General features: G+C 54.3%; 1 protein-coding gene across 1 annotated transcript; it reads right to left on the bottom strand.

Annotated features, from left to right (window-relative positions):
• Positions 1 to 16,184: 16,184 nt before the first annotated feature.
• On the bottom strand, positions 16,185 to 24,801 carry LOC101952746 (2'-5'-oligoadenylate synthase 1-like). The gene is made up of 6 exons (XM_065551392.1): positions 24,448 to 24,801; positions 21,339 to 21,633; positions 20,938 to 21,113; positions 18,562 to 18,794; positions 17,520 to 17,664; positions 16,185 to 17,076 (listed from the first exon to the last, which is right to left on the bottom strand). The coding sequence occupies exons 1-6, from the start codon at positions 24,610 to 24,612 to the stop codon at positions 16,591 to 16,593; spliced, it is 1,500 nt and encodes a 499-aa protein (XP_065407464.1). The 5' UTR covers positions 24,613 to 24,801; the 3' UTR covers positions 16,185 to 16,590.
• Positions 24,802 to 26,469: the final 1,668 nt, after the last annotated feature.

Raw genomic sequence — 26,469 nt, forward strand, 5'->3', positions numbered from 1 at the left:
TGGAATTGTATTGTGTAAAGACAATCTTGTAAAATTCTGTACTCTTGAATGGATGACATTCGGGGTGGAATGGCCCGAGGGAGGGACACTCAAACCAGAAATTGTGCAAGCTGTACATAGCCTTGTGACCTGGGATGGGCATTGGGACCAATATGCCTATATAGATATCTGGCAGGACCTCGTGGCCAATCCTCCCCCATGGTTGCAAAAATGTAGATCACAAACTATTAAAACCTTAATGGCCCGTACCCCTGTTAGGAAACCCTGTCCCCCTGTTAAGAAATCTCGTCCTCCGACTGTGATTCCTTCTGCCCCTGATCCTATGCCCCCTCCCCCTTTGTATCCTGGCCTCCCGGTTCTGGCACCCTCAACTGAACCCCCCCCCATATCTGAGGATAATGCCTCAGCTGAAAGGGGTGAGCCAAGCCACCAGGGCTCTTCCAAACAGGAGTCGCCTCCAACCTCTCTGAGCTCTTCGGTGTCTGATTGCACCAAGAGCAAGACTGGCCTCGTGACAGATCAGGACTCCGAAAAGTGGTGGAATGTGTCATCTGAATATCACCCTGGGGATACTAAGCTTAGCCTTATTCGCTCATCGAGCAAGGGTGGCCCGGTACTCCAAGGGCCCCTGCAACAGAATTATTTTTGTCCACTGCGGGAAACTGTAGCCCCTGAGGGCAATCTCACTATGGTATATGTTCCCTTTACCACTAGTGATCTATATAATTGGAAACAACAGAATCCCCCGTTCTCGGAAGATCTCGCCCCGCTAACAGCAGTGTTTGAAACCTTAATTACGGCCCATAACCCTACCTGGGGCGACATGAGGGGCGACATGAGGGTCGCTCTTAACACTCTACTAACCGCGGAAGAGAGGCGTTTAGTCCTCTCGAGGGCCCGCTAGTGGGTAACTGAAACAGAGAGAGACCCAAACGTGGTGGCTGAGCAGCTGCCTGAAAGCCCTCCCAACTGGTCACATGACACGGCCGATATGCCATGGCTATAGTACGGGGATGAAACGCTGCATTAGAAAAACCCCAAATTGGGCTAAGTTATATAATATAAGATAGGAAAGAAATGAAAACCCAGCTGCTTTTTATGAGCGGCTTTGTAATACCTGTAAAAGATACACAGACCTCGATCCTGAGGACACCAACGGGAAACGGGTACTAATCCCCCTTTTCATTGGACAGTCTTATGAGGACATTAGGAAGAAGTTGCAGAAGTTGGAGGGGGTGTCGGGCAAGAATATTGAGGAACTTTTAGAAATTGCCATGAAGGTTTATGATGGGAGGGACGATGAGGAGCAGAAGAAAGGGGCCCGCGTTTTATCCATGGCCCTAAGGGAAGGATACAAAGAAAGGGGGGACAAAGTTAAGGGACGGCCAGGGCCACCGGGGAAGGGGCGGGGCCCCCACCTGGGTCGAAATCAGTGCGCCATCTGTAGGGAAGAGGGACACTGGAAGAATGAATGCCCCCGGCGACAGGCCATGGGAAAGGAACGTAAAAATGGAACCCCGTCCCTTCCCATCCTCTACAACAGTACAGGACTTTTGGGGGAGGGATCTTCCCCATAGGGGGACCAGGGGACCCAGTGGCCCCTCCTGGCAGCGCAAGCTGCCAGCCTGGATCCCACAGTAAAAAAGTGGAGGGCCGCCCAATTGAAGCCCTTATTGATACTGGGGCCACTCTTAGTTTGCTCCCCCTTAATAAGGCTCCCCGAGGTAGAGCTCAGGGACGTGCCATAGTCCAGGGGATTGAGGGACAAACTACAGCTTTGGAAAAAACTCTGCCTCTCCTAGTAAAAATAGGGGACCATCAAATTTCCCACCAGTTTGTTTGCAGCCCCTCTTGCCCCATCGCGCTGCTTGGACGAGATATCCTTACTAAACTGCAGGTGGAAATCTCGTTCGACAATGGGACTATGGAAGTTAGACTTCCTAAACAGCAAACCTCCAACTACCAGATGGCCCTCATAGTCGCTAGAAATCTCTCCCCGGAATGCCAGGGGAGGGGTGAAGGGAGCCAGCTGTCAGGGGTTAACCTTGAGGTTTGGGCAGAGGAGGGAGGCGTCGCTCAGCCCGGAACGCTTCACCAGTGCATATTTCCCTTAAGGAAGGAAGCAGCCCGGTCCGAAATACCCTCTTAAACTGACCACTCAAATCGGGTTAAAGCCTCTGATTCAAAAGTTTCTGCAGTGCGGGTGGCTCAGGGAAGGCACATCCCCATACAATACTCCTATAATGGGGGTGCCTAAGCCTAATGGGCAGTATCGGTTGGTCCAGGACCTAAGACAAATTAACAAGTTAATAGAAGCTCCCTATCCAGTTGTCCCGAATCCCCATACTATTCTGGGTCAGGTTCCCAAGAACCACAGTTGGTTCTCTGTTGTAGAGTTAAAAGACGCCTTCTTTTCCATTCCCCTTGATCTGGAGTCTCAAAGACTGTTTGCCTTTGAGTGGGAGGACCCAGATACCCACTACAAAGCTCAATACCTTTGGACTGTTGTCCCACAAGGACTTACCTGTGCACCCGAGATCTTTGGCAGCCAGTTAAAAAGAGACCTCGCCCCATTCCTGGCTAGACACCCTTTATGTAACATAGTCCAGTATTGTGATGATTTGCTCTTAAGTACTGAAACAGAGGCAGCCTGTAAAGAGCAAACTATAGAGCTCCTTAATTACCTTGGGGCACAGGGGTATAAAGTCTCAAAGGAGAAAGCTCAGCTGGTTAAGCAGCAGGTCACTTTTCTTGGATATCATCTTTGCCAGGGAAGTCGTAGTCTGGGTAAGGAAAGAATCCAGGTTATACTTGATAGCCCTCAACCCCAGAACCCCCGAGAATTAAGGGCTTTTCTGGGATTGACTGGCTTTTGTCAGCTCTGGATCCCTGACTACGGGGGAAGAGCCAAACCATTATATGAATCCTTAACTAAAGAAGGTCTGCTCCATTGGACGTGGACCAGAGAGATGGAAAAAGCATTTCGAGAGCTAAAAGAAGCCTTGGTTCAGCCTCCCGCTCTAGCCCTCCCAGATCCCCGGAGACTATTCACCCTATACGTTCACGAGAGGGGAGGGGTGGCTGCTGGAGTTCTGTGCCAAAGGTCGGGGCCAACCTGGCGACTTATTGGATACTACTCAAAGGTGCTGGACCCTGTCGCCAAGGGGTGGCCTGCCTGTTTATGGGCCGTTGCAGCAACTGCTCTCCTTGTCCAGGAGGCCGAAAAGTTGACCCTGGGAGGGGACGCTGAGGTTGTGGTCCCCCACGAGGTGCCTCAAATACTGGGGACAGGCGCCGGGGAAAAGCATCTAAATCCCAGTCGACATACTAGATATGAAGTGGGGCTCTTGCTAGCCCCCAACCTAACCTTTAGGACAGTTAGCTCCCTCAACCCAGCTACCCTATTGCCCGATCCTCGGGTCTCCCATCAGCCCCACTTATGACTGTATTGAAGTCTTGCAACAGGAAACCAAACCCCGCCCTGACCTCTCGGACTTGCCTTGGCCCAACCCTGAAATTGAAGGGTACGTTGACGGGTCCAGCTATGTGATAGATGGCAAGCGGTTTACCGGAGCAGCGGTAATAATTAAAAACAAAGGAGTACACAAGTTTAAACTTAGCCCTAATTTGTCCGCCCAAGTGGCGGAGCTAGTGGCTCTTATTGAGGCTTTCCGGTTGGGGACCGGGAAAACTATTAACCTGTATCCTGATAGTCGATATGCCTACATGGTGGTACATGCTCACAGGACCCTGTGGAGAGAAAGGGGATTTATCACAGCTTCAGGCCAAAGAATCGCACATGGGAGCCTCATCAAAACACTTCTTGAGGCCCTGATGCTTCCCCTTCGGGTTGCCGTAATACATGTACGTGCCCATGGAAGGGCCCCGGAGGCTGAACAGCGTAGGTATAATCAATTGGCTGATCAGGCCACAAAGGAGGCCGCACGAGAAGGGGCCTCATGGCTCCTCTTGGTTCAAGATACAGAAGCTAAAACCGCCCCTCCCCAATACACAGCTGAGGAAGTATGCCACGCACAGGCTGCGGGAGCCCGGCAGGTTCCCTCTGGATGGTGGAAATTACCGGGGGGGGGGGGGAGATTTTTGTCCCTCGACCAGTGCTTCAGGAAATTCTTCGGTTCATACACAAAGAGGGACATATGGGGTCGGGGGCAATGGTCGATTTGGCCACCCGATCCCTTAAGGGGCTGGGCATGCACATGGAAGCCCAGAGAATTGTTAGTAATTGCCCTGTTTGTCAACGAACCAACCAAAAGGGATGTGGCCCTCCCGCCCCAATGGGAGGCCGGCCCTGGGCCACATTCCCTTTCCAAAAATGGCAAGTTGACTTCCCAGAAATGCCCCCTTGCAGGGGTTATAAATACCTACTCGTATTTGTGGATCAGCTTACTGGATGGGTAGAGTGTTACCCCACCTGGAATTGTCAGGCCCGGGCTGTTACTAAGGCCCTGTTGCATGAAATACTTCCCCGATTCCATCCCGGAACGATTGACTCTGATCAAGGAAGCCACTTTTACTTCACAAGTGGTCCAACAGGTGTCCCAGGCACTTGGTATACAATGGAAGTTGCATACACCCTGGAGGCCGCAGAGCTCGGGTCAGGTAGAAAGAATGAATAGAACTCTCAAAGATACCCTCACTAAACTATGCACAGAATCTAGTTTAAAGTGGCTTGATGCGCTACCGCTCGCCCTTACCCGCATTCGAAGGGCCCCGCGTAAGGGTCTTAAGCTTTCACCCTTTGAACTGGTCTTCGGGTTCCCTCCCCGAATCCTTATCCCGGGGTTCCGGGAGGATGTAAACTGGGAAATGGGGAAGGACTCCTTATGGAAACAGGTCTCTGGGCTGCAATCTGTCTTGTTACAGTTACATCGATACGCGGTGCCTTTTCAGGCCCTTCCCTTGGATCAGCCCGTGCACCCGTTCCAGATCGGTGATCAGGTCCTTGTCAAGAAGTGGAAACGGGACCCCCTCACACCACGGTGGGACGGCCCATATACTGTTTTGCTCATCAGCCAAGCTGCAGTTAAAATTCTTGGGAGTGACAAATGGATGCACCAGGTTTCTGAGCCCTAACCTGGAGACTGAATCAGCGGAAGAGGACACCAGCCCTCTGCCCGCCCCGGCTCCGGACGCCCAGGGTGGCACAGGTGAAGACTCCACCTGGGAATACCAGCAGCTGGACGGACTAAAGGGACTGTTTAGAAAAAGATAATGAAATTATTGTTAATATTTCTGCTTATGTACTTCCATCACAATTGTGGTTGGGAAAATAGGTTCTTACAACTGGGGGAGACAATAGCAAACTCCTTTAATCTCAGTAACTGTTGGGTGTGTGGAGGCCCAGGAGAATTGAATGAATGGCCTTGGGTAGCCCAGCCGGTATAGCCCAAATGGTGGCTCAGTAATTTAAGCATAGTCCACGATGGAACGGGAGTTTGGACTGAGGATAGTAGTTCCTGGCGACTTTATTCTTCTGGAATGGGTATTCTTTGCCTTAATCGGACAAGGCGGGAGGGAGTGTACGTGGGAGAAAGCAAATGTGATTGGACTCTATCCCCAGGATTTGATTGCTGGGATGCCCACTGTCGCCCGTATGACTGGTCTAAATATCAAGGGCGAAGGAACCACACCCATGTGAAACTTACCAATAATAGTTGGGTGAAATGTTCCTACCAACAACCTAAAGGCGAAGGTTGCAAGGCGGTAGGACAGGATAGGTTCTTTGATGCCCTATCTTTAACTTGCCAGCGAGACAATACCACTAGCAAGGACCACGTGGTACGGTGGTTTCAATGGGCATGGCAGCATCATAATGGAACTCGAGTATGGGGTTTCAGCCAGTTCTGGTCTAGCACCAATCAGCCAAGATGGGGCTGCGATTATGTCTGGAAGGCGGGAGCTGGGGCGTGGAAGTGTAGTTACTGCGATTTGTACGGTGACTCAACCGTTCGGGGACCTTTAGGGACCGATAATTATTTATATTTCGAACAACCAGAGGACTCTGAGGCCTGGGATGGTCCCTTTCTAATAGAACCTGGGCCCTGAAAGGCCATTATTGGATCTGTGGATCCTATGCCTACCGCAGATTGCCTCCAAATTGGTCAGGGGTATGTTACGTTGGCTATATTAGACCCTTGTTCTTTCTATTACCCCAGATGCAGGGAAATAAGTTGGGAATTAAAGTATATGAAGATTTGATCAGAGAAAGGCGGTTCGTGGACTCTACCTTGGCCGCCAGAAGCTCCCAAACGTGGGGAGCTCAGGAGTGGCCCCCCGAGAGGATTATCCAACATGGACCAGCCACTTGGAATCCCAATGAATTAATATCCGGGGCCAGAGAACCTATTTATAACCTAAATTGAATAATTAGGTTACAGGCTGTTTTGGATATCTTAACCAACCAAACAGCCGCGGCTCTTGACCTTTTGGCCGATCAATCAACCCAGATGAGGAATGCAATCTATCAGGATCATATAGTCCTCGATTATTTACTGGCGGAGGAAGGAGAAGTCTGTGCAAAATTAAATGAGTCCAATTGCTGTTTACAAATCGACGATAATGGAAAAGCGGTAAAACAGTTAACGAAAGAAATGAGGAAATTAGCCCATGTCCCAGTTCAGACCTGGGGAGGGTGGGATATGGACTGGTTTACTTCCTGGTTACCGCAACTATGATGGCTCCGAAAAGGTTTCCTCTTCTTTGTACTCTTTATTACAACCCTACTAATCCTAGCTTGCTTTGCTCCCTGTTTAGTTGCGTTAATCCGACAAATGCCCAATCAAATTGTATATCGACAAATGATGGCGCTATACCAGCCGGTGAAAACTGAGGATTGGGGGCCATAGAGCTCTCAAAATGCTTTTAAGGGGGGAAAACCTTGTTAGAGCAAAGGTCAACTATTTGCCTATTATCCCAGCTGCTCCCCACATGCACGAAGCTGCTTTCCACATACACGTATACAAAACAATCAGTCAAGGAAGTCAGATATATGTATCCTGACGACCCCCAGAAGGATAATCAATCAAGGAAGTCCAACAGATGTATCCTGTTTACCCCTAGAAAGGAATTTAAAAATTCCTAGTGGCTGATACTGCAGTCTGCCCCAGGGAATGGGGCTAGACGATGACTGGCAGTAGCCTTACACTGAGGCGAGGTGGGATTAGTGGATGGGGGTTCCCCTGGGAGGGGAGACCCAGTGAGTGTGGGTACTGCCAGGGGCAGCACCCAGAGCAAGGGGCACCGGGGTCCTGGGAGGGACACGGGGGCCCAGTAGAAGCAGCAAAGCGGATCACCGGCCTGCAGAGGGCGCTCCAGAGGCTGGTGAGCTAATTCCCTGGATGACCAGCAGGAGGAGCCGCAGGGGTGAGTCCGACCTCTTACATCTGGTGAAAGGTTCCAGGGAAATTTTTAACTCCCTCATTTACATTAATTCTTATGGGGAAATTAGATTCGCTTAACATTGTTTCCCTTAAAGTCGCATTTTTCAGGAGCAGAACTACAACGTTAAGCGAGGAGTTACTGTAACCCCAGTTCCCTCAGCCTCTCCTCATAAGTTATGTGCTCCAGCCCCCTAATCATTTTTGTTGCCCTCCGCTGGACTCTTTCCAATTCTTCCACATCCTTCTTGTAGGCCTCAGCCAAAACTGGACACAGTACTCCAGATGAGCCTTCACCAATGCCGAATCGAGGGGAATGATCACGTCCCTCGCTCTGCTGGCAATGCTCCTACTTATACAGCCCAAAATGCCGTTAGCCTTCTTGGCAACAAGGGCACACTGTTGACTCATGTCCAGCTTCTCGTCCAGGTCCTTTTCTGCAGAACTGCTGCCTAGCCACTAGGTTCCTAGTCTGTAGCAATGCATGGGTTTCTTCCATCCTAAGTGCAGGACTCTGCACTTGTCCTTGTTGAACCTCATCAGATTTCTTTGGCCCAATCCTCTAATTTGTCTAGGTCCCTCTGTATCCTATCCCTACCCTCCAGCGTATCTACTACTCCTCCCAGTTTAGTGTCATCTGCAAACTTGCTGAGGGTGCAGTCCACACCATCTTCCAGATCATTAATGAAGATATTGAACAAAACCGGCCCCAGGACCGACCTTTGGGGCAATCCGCTTGATACCGGCTGCCAACGAGACATGGAGCCGCTGATCACTACCCGTTGAGCCCGACGATCTAGCCAGCTTTCTACTCACCTTATAGTCCATTCATCCAATCCCTATTTCTTTAACTTGTTGGCAAGAATACTGTGGGAGACATGCAGAGTGGGTCAGAAATACCCAGGCCTCAGCCATCACTGCTCGAGGCCCCTTTTCAGCACCCCAGCGTGTGGGGCAGGGGGAGGGGCCTGCCTTTACCGGACTGATGCCGATTGGGCGTGAAGGGCCAAAGAGACGGGGGGTGGGGGGTGGGAGAGGAGGGAAGATTGGGGCAAACCTGCCCCTCGGTGTTTCCCCACCCCCGTAATGTCCCAGGGGGCCCTAGAGGGGCAAGTCAAAGACTGCAAGGCCAAAATATGTGCTATAATGTACATTCTGCTTACTGTATTTTTCACTCCATGCATCTGATGAAGTGGATTTTAGCCCACGAAAGCTTATGCCCAAATAAATTTGTTAGTCTCTAAGGTGCCACAAGGACTCCTCATTGTTTTTGCTGATACAGACTAACACAGCTACCACTCTGAAGCCTCTCAATTTAATGGAACAAAGCTTAGGAGCCTTCCCGCTGATGCTATCCATAGAAAGTGTTGCCAGTTCTTGTGATTTTAGTGCGAGGCTCATGAGACATTTGGTATTTTTCTTAAATCCCCAGCTCCTGGAGGCAGATGACTATGAAAGACTCTCGGCTTTCTTTTTTTAAATGAAAATAAGTTTCTAGCACTTGTGGCTCCAGAAAAAAGCTTGAAAATATGACCCCGAAGCGCAGCAACACCGGAAGGCAAATTAAAAAAAGACAACATTTATTATTTTGTAAATATCATGATATTATAAGCCAATCTCATGATTTTTGAAGGGACCTGACTCATGATTTTAGCCTATGTGGGGTTGGCCACACTGCACAGATCAGAACTGGATCCTTCTCTTCTTGCTGATATTAGCTGCAATTCTCTTTTTTACACAATCAGGATGGTGTTAGAGGGCTGCAGCGTGCAGCTGTGTCGTTTCCCATCAATGTGCACTCCCATGACTGGGGTCAGCCTGAGCAGACTGTGGAGTTGAGTAACCCTCGAACTGGACAGCGAGTGGCCATCTACCTAGCATCTACCCCAATCTGCCTTGTTGCTTGCATGGAGGGGGTTGTCCCACTGATTTCCCATTTAATACCCTAGATGTAAGCATCGGGTGCAGGCTGGTGCCAGGGGTCTGCTTCACATGCAGTGGGCCCGATCTCGTAGAGAGCTGTTCTAAACGCAGCAGGCTCGGTTGCAAGAGAAAGCAGAATGCAATGCAACCAGTGGGACAGAGGGGCGTAGCCAGTGATGAGCTCCCAAAATCCTAATAACTGGTTCCCTACCGGGTCCTTGGTGGCACTTCGGTGGTGGTGGTGGTGGTGGGAGGACGGGGGGGGCCTTCACTCGCTCCGGGTTTTCGGTGGCATTCTGGCAGAGTGTCCTTCACCCGGAGCGAGTGAAGACCAGGTATGGAACCGCGCGGTGAGTACAAGCCCCACGTGCCTGTCTCCCCCCCACCCACTCATCCGACCCCAACCCACGTCCAGCCCCCGACTGCTCCCTCAGAACCCGCAACCCATCAACCACCCCGCTCCTTGTCCCCGACCACCTCCTCCCGAGACCCTCCACCCTAACTGCCCCCCAGCACCCCACCACCTACCCAACTTGACCCACTCCCTGTCCCCTGACTGCCCTGACCCCATCCACCACCACCCCGACAGACCCCCAGAACTCCCATGCCTACCCAACCCCCCCGTTCCCCATCCCCTGACCGCCCCCCCAGAACCTCCGCCCCCTCCAACCGCTCCCTGCCCCTTATCCAACCCCTCCTCCCAGCCTTGGCCCCTTTACCATGCTGTTCAAAGTGGCAGGAGCTGCAGAGCTGCCCAGAGTGCTGGGGCTCTGTGAGGGGGGGAGGAAGCGGGGGGGGGGCTGGGGGAGCCTCCCCAACTGGGAGCTCAGGAGGGCCGGACAGAACGGTCCTGTGGGCTGGATGTAGTACAGTAGGGTTACCATATTTAACAAATAAAAAAAGAGGACCCTCCACGGGCCCTGGCCCCGCCCATTTCCCCACCCCCACCCCGTCCCAACTCCGCCCCTTCCCCGCCCTAACTCGGCCCCCTCCTCCCTCCCACTCCCAGCCACGCGAAAAGGGCTGCCCGAGCGCTACCGGCTTCACGGTTTGCCGGGCAGCCCCCAGACCCTGCACCCCCGGCCGGTGCTTCCCCAGCGCAGCTGGAGCCCGGGAGGGGAAGCGCCCAGCCGGGGGCGCAGGGTCTGGAGGCTGCCCGGCAAACCGTGAGGCTGGTAGCGCTTGGGCTTCGGGCAGCCCCTATGCCTCCGGACCCTGCGCCCCCGGCCGGGCACTTCCCCTCCTGGGCTTCGGCGGCGCAGGGTCCGGAGGCATGGGGGCTGCCCAAAGCCCGTAGCGCTCGGCTCTTAAACAGAGCCGAAGAGTCAGGGGAGGAGCAGAGCCGCCGCGGCCAGAGGCTCTGCTCCTCCCCTGACTCTTCGGCTCTGTTTAAGAGCCGAGCTGCCCGAGCGCTACCGGCTTCGGGCAGCCCCCATGCCTCTGGACCCTGCGCTGCCGGAGCCCGGGAGGGGAAGTGCCCGGCTGGCGGCTGGAGTCCGGAGGCAAGGGGGCTGCCTGAAGCCCATAGCGCTCTGGCAGTTCGGCTCTTAAACAGAGCCGAAGAGTCAGGGGAGGAGCAGAGCAGCCGCGGGAGGGGAAGTGCCCGGCCGGCATTTTCCCGGACATGTTCGGCTTTTTGGCAATTCCCCCGGACCGGGGTTTGATTACCGAAAAGCCGGACATGTCCGGGAAAAACCGGACGTATGGTAACCCTAGGTACAGTTACCATATTTGAACTTTCAAAAAAGAGGACACTCCGGGGGGGGGGGGGTAGCCCCGCCCCTTAGCCATTCCCTCCCACTTCCCGCCCCCTGACTGCCCCCCACAGAACCCCCAACCCATCCAACCCCCCCTGCTCCTTGTCCCCTGATCACCCCCTCCCGGGACCCCTGCCACTAACCACCCCCCGGGACTCCACCCCCTATCTAAGCCTCCCTTATCTTTGTCCCTGACTGCCCCCTCCTGACACCCCCCCATCCTAACTGCCCCCCTAGGATCCCACTCCCTACCTGTCCCCTGACTGTTCTGACTCCTATCCACACCCCCGCCCCCGCCAGATCCCCGGGACTCCCATGCCTATCCAACCGCTGCCTGTCCCCTGACTGCCCCCCCAAACCCCCAATCCATCTAACCCTCCCTGTCCCCTGACTGCCCCGATCCCTCTCCACACCCCCGCTCCTTGACAGGCCCACCCCAGAACCCCCAACCCATCCAACCCTCCACCTGCTCCCTGTACCCTGACTGCCCCATTCCCTGTCCACACCCCTGCTCCCTGACGGCTTCCCCCAGAACCCCCGCCCCATCCAACGCCCCTGCTCTGGCTCTGCCTGCTCCCCTGAGCGCGCAGCCGCCCCGCTTCTCCGCCCCCACCCCAGGCTTGCCTCGAATCAGCTGTCCATGCGGCAAGCCTGGGAGGGAGGGGGCGAGAAGCGGAGCAGCGCGGCTGTGCGCTCAAGGCAGCAGGCAGAGGCGAAGCGGAAGTGAGCTGGGGCAGGGAGCGGTTCCCCTGCGCCCCCCCTCCGGGTTACCTGCTGCGGGCAGCCCTCCCCGCGCCCCCCTGCCCCAGCTCACCTCCGCTCTGCCACCTCCCCTGAGCACTCCGCTTCTCCCACTCCCTCCCAGGCTTGCCGTGCAAAAGTCTGGGAGGGAGGAGGGTGGAGGGGAAAAGCGGTGTGCCCGGAGGCGGAGGCAGGGCCTGTGATTTGGGGAAGGGGTTGGAATGGGGGCGGGGAAGGGGCGGAGCCGGGAGCGGGGCCTATGCCTAGGCCCCGTGCAGCGCTGCCGGTGTGCTGAAGCTGCAGGGGAGGGGGGGAAGCAGGGGAGGAGCTTTTGCTGCCGGAGAGGCCCCAAGTGAGCGGCTCAATCCGGCGCGGCTGCCCAGTCAGCCGCTTTTGGGTCTTTAAATAGCCGTCTGGGAGGAAATCCCGGACATTTTTAGTTTTTTACAAATTCTCCCCGGACGGCTACTTAAAGACCCAAAAGCCGGACACGTCCGGGGAAACCCGGACGTATGGTAATCCTAGGATGTGGCCCGTGGACTGGAGTTTGCCCACCCGCCGGCCCCTTTATAACCGGTTCTACATCGGCTTCTAAATTTAACAACCGGTTCTTGCGAACCGGTGCGAACCGGCTCCAGCTCACCACGGAGGGGCCACAGCCCATCCCACTAACACCCAGGCCCACCCAAAGCTGAGCCTGTGGCAATGCCACTTTTAGGAACATTAATTCATGTGCAGTGGAAATGATTTGCTGTGACGTCAGCTCTGCGGTCATTGCCCCTCCACCATAAGCTGGGGCCCAGTCAAATGTTCATTCCTGCCACACGGCAAGTGTGTTCTGTGGTGCCCCACTGCTGCCCTCCCCTTCCCTCAGGCCCAGGGAGGCTGCAGATCCCAGCATGCCTTGCGCTGCAGAGTGAGCGGCTCCCCTCCCGTTGCTGCAGTCCGTGCTGCTGTGTGCACAGTCGGGCACAGGAGGGAAGCTGGATGCTGCCCTTTGCCTCCCCCTGCTGGCTGATCCTGGCATTGCATCTGCCGCTGGGTGCTCATCCTCTCTGCTAAGTGTTGGGGGGCAGCAGGCTGGACAGAGATATTTTCCGCATATAATTAACCCTTTGTGTGGGCATCAATGGGGGCATGGATAGGGGTGTATGAATGTTCCCCATGGCCCCTACATCCCTCCTTCATCTGCCACATCCTCACCATCTCCCCCTTCCTCCTCCCCCCCTTATCTCTCTCTGGGCTGGGAACAGCTGCAGTGTTTCCAGCACTACACCCCCATCCACACACCAACCCCCTCACTCACATGCACTGACTTTTGTTTTGCTGGTGGGTGCTCCTCTCCGCCTCCCCCCCCTCTCATGTGGTGACTTGGGGGAGAAGAGGCCGGGCGGGGGGCAGGGCCTTGGGGTGGAGCAGTGGGCGGGGCGAGCAGTGGGCGGGGCCACAGTCTGGGCACCAGGGCCTGCAAAAGATTAATCAGGCCCAGAAGGTGCTGAGCACCCCCTATTTTTTTCACTTGAGCCCCAGAGCACCCACAGAGTCGGCGCCTATGCCCTCACTCCTGTGCGGTTTCATTCAACAGCTGCTGCCAACACTGAGCAGCTAGATGTCTCTCTCCCCAACCTGCCATTTATGCTTCGTTGTCAGTCTTTCGCGCACCCAGCGGGTACGAGACAACGAAACTGCTCCATGGCACAGATGGGTGGTTTGCTCCCAGCGGCCTGCAGCAACTGGCCTCTTTTCCAGTCAGGGATCTCCAGCAATTCACGCCAGCCAATGCCACCAAAGCTCAAAATAATTATAAGCCCATCACTAGTGATCTGCTGCTTCTCCACCTTTCCTGAGCTGCTGGGTTGATACCACTTCTAGGTTCACTTCCTCCTGCCTCTAGAAGTAGCCCCATGTTCCCCCATACCTGTTCCAACAGCCCCTGGAAATCATTATATTGCATATGGACTGACCTTGCAGTGCCCGAATGATCCAAATGGTGCATTTGCAAATACACATTTTGTGGAAAAACAAAACAACCAGCGTGAAAGGAAGGGAGCTGCAGAGCAGGACAGGTTAGAAAATATCATCAACAAAAAAGGCTTGTGCGGTTGGGACCTAGACACTGTATGGCAGATGGGAGACCTGCTAAGCAAGCCTGTAATTGGCTGCCCCAGCGAGGAAGAGAACGTGAGGAAAACATGGCAGAAGAGGGTGACCATGCTGAATGCACTGGCATCACCTGTGAAGAAGCACCACAACTAGTGAGCAACCGCAACCAGTGGAGGAACTGGACTGCCCAGTGTGTCGGGGCTCAGGAGCAGTTAAGGTCTCCTGCATCTCACAATCAATGTGAAAAGCAGTTTTCTGAAAGCAGTCCAGAGATATCATCGCTTGGTCTGCCAAAGGGCATTTGGTTTTATGGTGCTTTTGCCTTCTTAGTTTAGTGAGGTCCTCTATGTGGTTTAACAACTTAGGTGGAGTGGCATAATGGGGAAGTTGAAGCTGGACAAATTCAGCCAGGAAGTAAGGCGTAGGTTTTTGACAGTGAAAGTAATTAACCATTGGAATTAACCAAGGGGTGTGGGGAGTTCTCCATCACTGGCAATTTTAAAATCCATATTGGCCGTTTGCCTGAAAGATCTGCTCTCGGGGGTTATTTTGGAGCAGTGCTCAGCAATACCCTGACTCCCAAAGCGCATCGCCTGTTTCCCCCACCCCAGATCACGCTATCATGGAGGGCTTGATTTCATCTTTGCTCCCACGGGGGCCAGCAGCACCCTGCCTCGGTGAGAGATGAGCTTGGAAGAGGAAAAGGTACAGTCCCAGGGTCACTGTGCCATCACAGGGCCTTGCCTGGCCTGGGGCTTCACCCAGCTGGCCAGTGGGTGACTCTATCACTGTGCCCCACCCCCACAGGGTTATTACCCAGAGAGAGGTGGGGCACAGTAAGTGGCAGAGGCCTGGCAGCAGAACAAGGGTCTTTGGTGAGCTCTCAGGGTGCTGCTAAAATATCAACCCAGCTGTTCCTACCCCAGCCTCTGGGGGCAGTAGCTTGGTACCCTGCCCCGTGGCTCCCGAGACCCACACCCCAGGTGGCTCTCCCAACCTATCCACATTGGCCTTAGGCCTGGAATCTCAATAGGGCCCTGCTGGGCTCTCCCCGTCACAGGCAGCCTCTGTCGCCAGCCTCAAGCCGAGAGGGTGGCATTTTGGGATCCAGTTCTAACACTCAGCCTAGGAGGCGACCAGTCACCGCCCCAACGGCTGATGGGCTTTTTCACCAAAGGGAATGCCGCCCCCCCGCTGTGCTCAACTTGCGAAGGCTGCCCATGGCCTATAAGCAATGGCCTATCCCATCCCACATCATCTGGGCATCCCGTGGCCTTGACTGTCCCATGGGCCGGCTGAGCTGAAACATGGTGTGCAAATCCCTCTTTCATACCTCCGAGCCGGCTGCACTGGGCTGGGCCAGAGTCCCTCTTATCATGGGCACAGTCTCCACCCTCCAACCCTCTGGTTCCCTCACTGAGCCCACACCCCCTGCCCTCCATACAGCGCCCCCTCCTGGCTCGATACAGGACATTACTCCTCCCAGATTGTGCCTTTCCAGCTCAGCCTGGAGGTGGGCACTTGGTAACAAGCCAGCAGGTTGATTATAGCTCAGCCAGGCGTGTAAATGAGCCTCACGCATACAGGGCCGGCTCCAGGCACCAGCTGAGCAAGCAGGTGCTTGGGGCGGCCAAGGGGAAGGGGCGGCATGTCGGGCTCTTCGGCGGCAATTCGGTGGAGGGTCCCTGTCCCTCTCGGAGGGAAGGACCTGCCGCCAAATTGCCGCCGAAGAAGAAAGCGGCACGGTGGAGCTGCCGCCGATCGCGATCGCAGCTTTTTTTTTTTCCGCCGCTTGGGGCGGCAAAAACCCTGGAGCCGGTCCTGCCCCCATAACCGTGTCCATGACACACTCCCAGCTCCCTGTGCCACAGATATCCCAGCGTGCACTGTCCCACATGCTGCTGGTGCCGCTGTGTGTCCCCATCTGTCAGGTACGCTGTCTCCACTGAGGCACTATGGGATGCACAATGCACTGCCCTGCTGAGGCAGCCGGTGGGGCTGTGTGCGTTGAACAAAGCTGCTGGGGGAGACAACTTGGCCAAGTTTGCTGTAGCTGGGTCGGATGGGGGGGCCACGACCCAGTCACAGAACTGCTGCTGGATCTGCTGGAAGAATTAATGTGGAGCAGGTCTCCGGCATGTGTGACACAGGTGGTCAGACTGGATGATCTCAGTAAATGAATCTCTGAATCCATGACCCCCCGGCTGTATGCACAGGGCAGGTGGGGCCCACATCCCATGGACACAACACTCAGGAGCTGGGATTAGCGGAAGCTGTTTATTTCGGATTCCAAGCAGCACACACCGGTCGGGATTTGGCACGACATAATAATGGAGATGGTGACACACATCAGTGGAGTCGGGACAGGGAGGAGGAAGGGGACTACAACAATGGGATTAATGAACAATGTCTGGTGGGCGCCCAGCACCCAGCTCTGCACTGGGGGCAGTACATCCCGAAACGGGCCATGGAGCGGCGGGAAAGAGCTTCCAAGAGCTGCAGCAGGAGGTGTGGGGATGGGCTGGCACTACAGAAGGACGCGGTGCTGATTCTGGAACGTGGGAGGCATTAGCAAAGCCCTGAATTATCATGCAAAGAATCTTGGGAAACATAGTCCACTGTGATGCTCTCTCTGCTGGGATGCAGGTCCCTGTGACTCAGTGAGCATCTTATCCACCCCTGAGGCGCAAAAGCAGGTAGACCGTGCTCTTGCTCCGGATCCTGTAATGGGAGAGCGTGTAGTTGTCTTGCAGCTCTTTGCTGTTGAACGTCAGGCGCTGTTGGCTGGCGGAGACACCCGTACGATCCTCGATCTTCTTCTTCAGGCCCAGGACAGTGTCACTGGCGCGGACACCATAGGGGATGGTTCTGCTGTTATGGTCCTTCACGAAGATCTCCATCTCCTGGGGCTCGGTCGTGAGCATCAGAACTGTGGTGTCGTAGAAGATGCCGTGTGATGCCAGGGTCTGATCGTCCAGCAGCAGCTGGTTTCCCAGGCCAGGCTCCTGCAGGGCCAGGCGCTGCGTGTAGGGAGAGATGCCCAATGCACGCTCGAGCTCCTCCTTAATCTCCCATATGGTAGTGTATGGGCTCAGCCGCAGGGCCAGGCTGACCCCTGAGAGCTGCTTCACCATCACCTGCATGGGTCTGGCTGGCTGGAATAGACACAAGGAGATGGGGATTTGTGGGGGTCAGACAGCCCAGGTGGGGCAGCGGCGAACCTCTAACGGCACCCTAGAATCGGAACCTCTGCTGGGGAGTGGAATCTCAACACGAATGTTTCCTGCAGCTCTGGGCCCATCAGATTCTGTAGCAGGGAGCTGGGCAGGCGCGCTGGCTGTGGGGGGAGAGGGATCTCCCAGCTATTTCAGTCCCAGCCTCTCCTAGCGGGGTTGCTGTGGGGAGAGGGCAGGAGTGCTGGCTGTGGGCAGGGGCAGCAATTTTAGCCCCAGCTTCTCCCAGCAGGGGGTGCTGTGGGGAGGGGGCAGGAGCACTGGCAGTGGGGGGAGCTCCCGGCTACTCCATGCTCGGGAGGCTCTGAACAGGGAAGAGCTCGTCACAGGCGGGGGTGGGAAGAGGCCCTGAGAGGCGTCGGTACCTGCACATCCCAGCAGCGGATGGGGGCGAGGCCGTTCCTACAGCACAGCTGGTCCCGGCACACGGCGGCTTCTCTCGCCAGCAGGTCCCAGCTCTTTCCCTGCCCCAAGATTCCCGTCGGGTCGGCTGGATCCAGGATCACGGGGCTGTGAACACACAACAGATTCTCTCTGTCTATGTCTCTTGGGCTGAGCCACCAGCCCACGTGGCCAGAGGCTCTGCTGTGTGCCCCAGCCCGCTCCCTCTCCCCCATGAGCCGGGCCCTGCTCTGTGTCCAGGCTGCTGACACATCTCAGCTGCCTGCTGCCCATGTTGCCTGCCTGGCTCAGGCACTGCAGAGGGGAGCTGGAGGAGGGAGTCTCAGGCTTGGCCGACTGGAGCCAGAGTCCCAGGGGCTCGGGGATGGGGCAATGGTGGAGGGTGAGTATGGTCTGGGGTCACCCACCCTGGAAGAGCCAGTGTCCAGGCAGCTGAGGGGCTGGAGACAGCTGCTGCCCTAGTCCCTGCAATACTATTGCACCCATCTCTAGTGCTGGCCCAGGGGTGCTGCCGGGTACCACACGCAATCATTCACGAGCCCTCACCCCGTCAGTGTCATCATCCCCATCATGCCCATGGGGAAACTGAGGCACAGGGTAATGGTGGCGGAGTGGGGGACAGACCTGTGCCAGGCTGTGAGCCCCCCACCCTTTCACGCTCATATGGGTGCTGCTGGGTGGAATCCTGCTCCCTTCAGTTAATGGGGTTTGGCCAGTGAGTTCCATGGGGCTGGGGCTCCCCTTGGGCGTACGCCCCCAGAGGCAGCCTGGCTGCACATGGTGCAGGGTGTACTGGGCTGGCCATGTTGCTTGGCTGGTGCTGAGTGTAACCGCAGGGGTCTCGTGGGTGGCAGGGCTGAGAGACGCTGAGCAGAGATGCCAGTTCTCTGCTCGCATGTCCCCGGGTATGACAGAGTCTCCCGCCCACGCAGGAAGGAAGGCCGAGCTGCAGCCAGATGTGAGTGAGCTGCGCAGAAATGAGAGGAGCAGATGCAGGGGTCTTACCACGGCTTCCGCAGCAGCTGTTTGACATGGGGCCCTATCACGGAGGACTGGAGATCGTAGAACTCGGTCCAGTAGACGCAGAGCTCTTGGTACCGGCACAGCAGCTCCATCACCGTGCGGAACCCCTCGGATGTGCTGAAGTTCTCCGCCCCTTTGGTGCCGCTCTCCCAGGCGTAGATGGTCAGGAGCTCCAGGGCATACTTCGGGGGCAAGCCCGACGTTGTCTTGGAAAGCTGTTAAGGAGATGGGGGGAAGCCGGCCTGAGACATGGGATGGGGTGAGAGTACAGGGGCCTCAAATTCCTCTTGCTGCCTGGTCAGGTGGGTGCCCTCCCCTGACCTTTCCCCTGCCCACGTCCTGTGCTCACCACAACCCTCAACTACTTTGCAGTGGCCAGACAAGGTGAGCCGGGGTGTAATGTACTAGCTGGAGACAGAGAGAGAGAGAGAGAGAGAGAGTGTGTGTGTGTAATCAGACCTGCTCAGTTGTGTGTCAAGACCCTATATTGCTAACATCTAGTGGGGATTCTCCTTTAGCTCAGGTGGCAGAGGTCCATGCTTCTGAAACGGAAGGCTCCACATTTTATTTCCACTGCTGGTGTGAAGTCCCCACAGGCTGTGGCATCAGGCACTGACTCATTTCAGGTGTTTATTAGGATAAAGAAAATCCTTCTCTCCTGACCCTGTAAAGTGTCATTGGACAGGCTAGTGTAATTTCCACTCAAGTGAGCAGCAAATAGGTCGTTAAATCATTATCTGAAATTTGCCCTTTGTTCAGTTGCTTGCCCTGAGATTAGAGGAGGACACATTTGAGACTGGATGTTTGAGTGTTTGTTTGTTATGAAGCTACACAATTTAGTTCCAATGAGGAATTTATCTATCTGTATCTGTATCTATATATAAATTGTTGTTTTGTTTTTGAATTATTTTTAATGGATTCTGTTTCCCAGTCAGACTCTGTTCAAGATGGCCAACGATTCTGTTGTTTAATCTCTGGTCCAGTCCATGATCAGAAGCTCTCGTGAGCGCTTGCTTAAAAGTGACCTAAGGCATCTAAACCAGTGGTCCCCAAACTTTTCATGTCGTGCCCCCTTTACCCATAATGTAATCTGTCCACACCCATGCGAGAACTGGGAGCCGGGGGCCAAGGCCAGGGCCAGAGCTGTGGCTGGGAGCGGAGCCATGGGGTTGGGGGCAGAGCTGGAGCTGGGGGCAGAGCGGGGCTGGGTGGCCCTCCCTCCCTGCCCTCTGTGGAGGCTGGCCCAGGCCCTGCGGTGTCCCCCCTGAATGTTCCTCTGTGCGCCCATAGGGGGGTGTGCCCCACAGTTTGGGGACCAGTGATCTGGACAGATATTCTGGGACTGCTAGAGAGGGACTCAGCAAACTCGCCAGACTGGATCAGAGCCAAGATCCATCTAGTCCAGTGTCATAGAATCATAGAATCATAGAATATCAGAGTTGGAAGGGACCTCAAGAGGTCATCTAGTCCAACCCCCTGCTCAAAGCAGGACCAATTCCCAGCTAAATCATCCCAGCCAGGGCTTTGTCAAGCCGGGCCTTAAAAACCTCCAAGGAAGGAGACTCCACCACCTCCCTAGGTAACGCATTCCAGTGTTTCACCACCCTCCTAGTGAAATTGTTTTTCCTGATATCCAACCTGGACCTCCCCCACTGCAACTTGAGACCATTGCTCCTTGTTCTGTCATCTGTCACCACTGAGAACAGCCGAGCTCCATCCTCTTTGGAACCCCCCCTTCAGGTAGTTGAAGGCTGCTATCAAATCCCCCCTCATTCTTCTCTTCTGGAGACTAAACAATCCCAGTTCCCTCAGCCTCTCCTCATAAGTCATGTGCTCCAGACCCCTAATCATTTTTGTTGCCCTCCGCTGGACTCTTTCCAATTTTTCCACATCCTTCTTCTAGTGTGGGGCCCAAAACTGGACACAGTATTCCAGATGAGGCCTCACCAATGTCGAATAATGTGTCCCGTCTGTCTCCAGTGACACCCAGGGCCCTTTGATGGGGTGATGGAACCCAGCTGTCGCAGCCCACCCCAAGAGCATCCAGGAGAGCAGCGAGCTAGGAAAGACCAGCTTAAGCCGAGATGACCACCACCTCCGGCAAGCAAAATGCTGGGAAGCAAAGTGATCTTCTTGAAAGGCTTGAGAAGCGCTGGCAGGTGGAAGGGCTCCTGTGATCACCTTCAGTAGCTTTATTCCAGAGCGGTTTTTAAGGTGTGGGAGGTTCTTTTGTCAGCCAGGAGAGCTCCTCAGCTGAACTCGCATTAACATACAGTGGTAACCCCTAGGGCTGGCGGAGCGTGAGAAGGAGCAAGGGGGGTATCACTGACCAGGGCGGGGCAGGGCAGGGCACCTCACCTCTTTGTACCAGTGCTTGACCAGCCGCAGCAGGTTCTTGAGCTTGGCCGGGCGACGCTTAACGAAGTCCCTCTGCAGCTCGGTGAAGGAGGTGCAGAACTCACCGGGCCCGGCTCTGGCCCGAATCAGATCCTCATAGACCTGGGGGGAAGGTTTGCTGCCAGGAGTCACCTGCCCTGGAGGAGACAGTGGAGGGAGGGTCACCACACACAGATCTGAGGGGAGTCCAGTCCCAATGGGCCTTGAGCTATTGCTGTGTCCCATACATAGGCTGCACCCTCATTCCCATGAGCTCTCTCAGGATAAGCCCTGGGGCCCATGAGGCCATTGAGGGGGGTGGGTACCCCCAAACCTGCTGGATCCCTGAAGGCCGAGCTGAGGGGCAGGGATACAGTTGCTACCTAAGGCATCGTAGGCCGGGAGCACGTCCACCTCGATGGATTCCCACGGCTTCTTCGACTGGATGGTGATGGAAAGTGAGCGCGGGCAGGTGCCCTTCTCCTTCGGCTGGGAAACCTCCACGTCAACGCTGAAGGCGATGGTCTGTCGGCACCGGTTCAGCTTCTGCTTGACAGTGTCAAGCACAGCCGCACGGTTCTCCATCTGGTCCTGGTAGCTGGAGAAGCAGCTGAGGAAAAGGACCAGATCCGCATCCGAATTGTTTTTCAGGGCCGTCCCCTTCCCTGCGGAGCCGCCCTGCCAAGGAACAGAAGCATTTGCTCATTGTGCTGCCCTCTCAACAAACCCAGGGCGCTGAGCTGCATGGGGGCCTGTACCCCTGCGCCCGCTCAGCCGGGTCACCCCTCTGGCACAATCCCCCATGCTGGGCAGCCAGAAACAAACCAGAAGCGTTAGGATGGGATAGAAAATATTCCTGAGATGAATCCAGTGTTGTAGTGTACACTGCAGGGGCGCCCTCCCCCCGCAGCCCCTTTTGATCACTGATGATGGTCTAACGTCCCCCACTCGTGCTTTGGGGCAGAGAGTTGAAATTGGCAGTGGGGTGACCTGCGTCTCAGGGATGCGCCTTTTGCCGTGCCCGTGAAAATCCATGCAATTTTGCCCAAGCTAAGAACCTTTGAAATATCTCCCTTTGCACATGCTCAGTACAGATATGTCAGAGTTTGGCCAGTCCCATAGATAACATAGTATTTATATAGCATGTTTGTGATGTTATGAGTGTGATATAATATCTCATTGAAAGATGACAGGGCCAGAAAGAGTTAATTAACTCACAGACTGACCGAACTTTAGAAACTGGTTAGGAAGATATGTAAATGAATAGAGCTTTGAAATGCAAGTCTGCATTGTTAAGAGGTAGAAGGGTAGGTGTTTGCTCAGGTCTTGTGATGTAAGCAAACAAGTCTAGTCTATTCCTATAGCTTTGATTCAAAGATCAAAAAGGTAATATTAACATTTAGGAAGATACTTGAGTGAAATAGTATTATTGTCTATATATCTCTTTGAAGGTTGTGGTAACCTGTATCTGAACTGTTTAATGGATAAATTACCCTGTGCTAATTGCCAGGATGTTTGGGAGAAGGAGAGTTAAGCCTATTGTTTTCTCAGGCCAAAAGGCTGCTAGAAATGTATAAGAACCCTGGGACACAATCCTGCTTCATCTCAGATCTGCTTTGGGTTTCAAGAGGGGGAAACCTTAAGCCATAAGGATTGAGATTCCCAGTCACTGACTGAAGTCACCCTGAGCATGCACATTGGACTATAACCTATGGACTATTTCTAAAAGGACTTTTGGCAACTACAAGCTCATCTCTGCTATGTATCTGAACCTCAAGAGTTGAATTCAAGTCTGTATGTATATTAATCTTTTAACCAACTCTCTCTCTTTTCTTTTTTAATAAATTTTAGTTTAGTTAATGAAAATTGACTATAAACGTGTATTTTGGGCAAGATCTAAGTTATAATTGGACCTGGGTATGTGGCTGATCCTTTGGGATCGGAAGAACCTTTTCTTTTATATGATGAGATAAGATTTTTGGTAATCATCATCATATCTGACGTGTGTCTGGATGGAGTCCTGAGGCTGGGCACTTTAAGGGAACTGCGTAGTTTGAACTTCTGAGTAACCAGTGAGGCAATATAGAAGTTGTTTTGTGCTGGCTTGGTAAATCTAAGAATTGGAATATCCACCAGCGTTTGGGGTTTGTCTACTCCGTTTTGTTTGCAGTTCACCCTAATTGAGTGACTTCAGCTGGCTCCCACAGGCGGCACCGTCACAACATTGTACAGTCAAAGCCCAGCTCCTGTTGGCTTCAGTGGCAGCTGTGAGCACTCAGCAGTTCTGCAAATCAGACCCCGGGGGCTCCAACTGGGCACCCAAAAAATGAAGAATGCACACTTTGGGCACAGTTTGGGGTAAGTGACTTGCCCAGCATCACACAGGAACTCAGTAGCAGAGGCAGGGAGAGAATCCAGTTCTCCAGTGCAGCATTCAACTGTCTTACCCAGGAGACCTTCCGGGAACCTCCTGCCCCATTCATTGCACATCTTCCATCTGCTGCAAAGTCTGTAGGGATCCTACAGACACCAGTCTCCTTCACTACCTGGCCCTGATTCACCCATAGAGCACCCTGTGCTCTGAATGAGGCAGGATCCCATGGAAAAAATAATATGCAATCATGTAATTAAAGCCTGTATTGTAATACATATGCACAATGGGGCCGAATTGAGGTTAAACAGGCCACCTTACCTCTGGCATTTCCTAATGTTTGAGTTGCAATCTCAATAACTCTCTTTTAGTGTAATTTTTCTGGACGTAATAAATGGGACTGGGGAGAGGTTTTGCAAACTTCCTGTCCTGTTATTGGTAAAGGGAGTGTTGATTACAAGGTAGTGACCCAACAGGAGAAAGGTTGGAAGCCATTGATTCAGAGAAGATATATCAGATGTTTAATAATGCTAGATTAAAAGGCAACACATTTAAAACAGCTCAAAGGTATTTTTTGTGACACAGCATATAGTTAACCTGTGGAACTCACTCAATGAGGCCACTCTCCGCAGGATTAGACATTCGAAGGATAACTAGAACATCCCTACTTGTTTTCAGCAGAAAGGGAAATGTACAAGGGAGACAAACCCTCATGCTTCAGAGCATAAACCAACCACTAACAGCCTGTGGTCAGGAAGAAACTTCCCCTATAAGCAAATAATTCTATAATTGTCCATGAGATGGGATCTTGTGCCTTCCTCTGAAGCAGCTGGTGTTGGTCACTGTCAAGGATAGGTTACTGGGCTAAAACTGCTCTGACCTGACAATGCAGCTCCTACTTTCCTACCTGACCTCACTGGCAAAGAGGAAGCCAGGGTGGATTTGGGATAATGACCCCCTGTAGTCAGCTGTAAGTGGGAGCCCTGTTCAGCATCCCTTGGCCTGTCCAGCTGGGGGTTTCGGCTTCCCCTGATCACAGCGTAGGCACCCAGGCTTTTGCCTGCACCAAAGGAGCCCTTACAAGCTCTTTCACACCGGCAGCTGGTCCAGAACAGACTCACCTTCACCGTCTTGAACACCTTGATGTCGTCAAAGCACGTCTGCTTCAGGAAATCACAGATCCTCCGGACAGTGTCTTTCACCTGCAGCTGGAATTCCTCGCTGGGCTGGAGATGCTCCGCGATCCAGGCATCCAGTGAGCCCGCGGACACCTGGTACAGCTCCATCTCTGCTGCTTTGCTCCCTGTCCCTGCCTTCCTCTGCTGCTGCTGCTTTTAAGCAACTCGGGCACAGCCCAGCCTTGCTAATCTCCTCCCCTGTGGATGGCGTCAGACTGAGCTTGTTAAGGTGGCCTGGGCTACAGGACTGGAACTGTCCACCAGACACCTGCTGGGCATGGGCCAGGAGAGAAGCCTGGGGGCTGGTCCTCATCCCCAATTCCAGGGGCAGCCCAATGCACTTCCCCCATCCCCAGCTGCAGGGATTCCTAGGAGGGGGCTGCCCTCAGGCCATGCTTGGGGGCGCTGTCCTTCATGCCAGCCCCTAACTTCAGTGTCTATCTCCCCCACCCACCTGAGAGCGACACTGTAGCCCATGAAAGGTTATGCTCTAATAAATTTGTTAGTCTCTAAGGTGCCACAAGTTCTCCTGTTCTTTTTGCAGATACAGACTAACACAGCTGCTACTCTGAAACCGGACCTCACCCGTGTCAGTTTCATGCTCCCAGGCTGGGACACAGGGACTCTCTGTTAACTGCCCCCGGGACAGTAATTAACAGGGAGGGTAATTAACCATTGGAACAACTTCCCAAGGGGGCTGGTGGCTTCTCCATCCCTGGCCATTTTTAAAGCAAGACCCGATGTTTTGCTGGAGGGGCTGCGCCCGAGGTTATTTTGGGGCAGGGTCACTGGCCTGTGCTGCACAGGAGAGCAGAGTCCATTCTGGCCCTGGAATTTAGGAATCAAGGAGACCCAAATGAAGGGCCGTGGGGGGGACGTGAACTCCCAGCCCAGAGTCTTGTTAATGTCACTCTGCCGCCTATTGTCTGGACACCTCTGAGCGGCAGTGGGGGTCCTGGAGCCGTCTGTCTGCAGCCTAATGGCAGCCTCCCCACTGCTGTGCTTCGTCTCCAGCAGCAAGCCTGCCAGGCCGGCCCCTTCCTTTACGAAAGGGCTGGTTAAATGATGGAGAGGTTCCCCCTTGACCCTGACAGCGACTACCTGCCCACTGGCTGAGGGGCATTTTCAAGCCTGGCTGAAGGAAGAACAGAAGGATTTGGGGGAGGTGGGCACCTATAGTACACCCCAGTGCGGGAGCCAGGGCAGAGAAGCACCTGGGCTAGCACTTTGGATCTGCTCCCTAAGGCCACCTTAACTGGCAGCAGCAGAGCTAAGGGTTTCTCCGGTTTTGATCTGCTAAGTTTCGTTTTCCATTCACTAGAGAAACGAAACTGCAAAGGCCGAGCTGGGTGACAAGGGAGGGGCCAGTGTGGGCTGCTGCTGGAAGCCGGGGATCACTCCTTGGCTGGGGCAGGGGCATCGGATTCGGTTTCCATCTCTTCCCTGCGTGGGAAGTTCCCATGCCTGCCTGGCCCGGGGCGGAGGGGTGGCGCAGCCAGTGCCAGCAGGTGACAAGGAAGCAGCCTGGCCTGCTTTGGCTGGAAGTGGAAACTGAGCAGTGCAGATTATGTCACCAGCTGCAAGGAGCAGCAGAAAGCTCCCAGCAGCGCTGCCCACCGGAGAGCGGGCGACACAGAGCCCAAGCGAAACTGGGGGGATTTCGTTTACATGTAGAGTTGGAGGAGGGGGCTGCCTTTACCAGCCTAATGCTGATTGGGCATGAAGGGCCAAAGAGACAGGAGGGGGCAGATTGGGGCAAACCTGCCCCTAGGTGATTCCCCACCCCTGCAATGTCCCAGGGGCTCTAGGGGGCAAATCAAAGACTGCAAGGCCAGAAGAAGCCATTGTTATCAGCTAGTTTGACCCCTAGCCCCTGTCACAGGCCAGAGCCCTGCCCCCCACTAACGTCCAAGGCAGAGCTTGTGGAAAACCAGACAATTTGGGTGTAAGACTGGCCAGTGATGG

This window comes from Chrysemys picta, chromosome 7 (assembly GCF_011386835.1).
Source record: "Chrysemys picta bellii isolate R12L10 chromosome 7, ASM1138683v2, whole genome shotgun sequence".
Classification (NCBI taxonomy): Eukaryota; Metazoa; Chordata; order Testudines; family Emydidae; genus Chrysemys; species Chrysemys picta.

Excerpts from the sequence above, each read along its gene's own strand:
- LOC101952746 (XM_065551392.1), bottom strand. The coding sequence starts at position 24,612 with ATGGAGCTGTACCAGGTGTCCGCGGGCTCACTGGATGCCTGGATCGCG. Across the intron at positions 21,114-21,338 it reads CCCGGCCTACGATGCCTTAG|GGCAGGTGACTCCTGGCAGC; the intron begins GTAGCAACTGTA and ends TGTCTCCTCCAG. Across the intron at positions 17,665-18,561 it reads CAGCTGCTGCGGAAGCCGTG|CCCCGTGATCCTGGATCCAG; the intron begins GTAAGACCCCTG and ends GTGTGTTCACAG.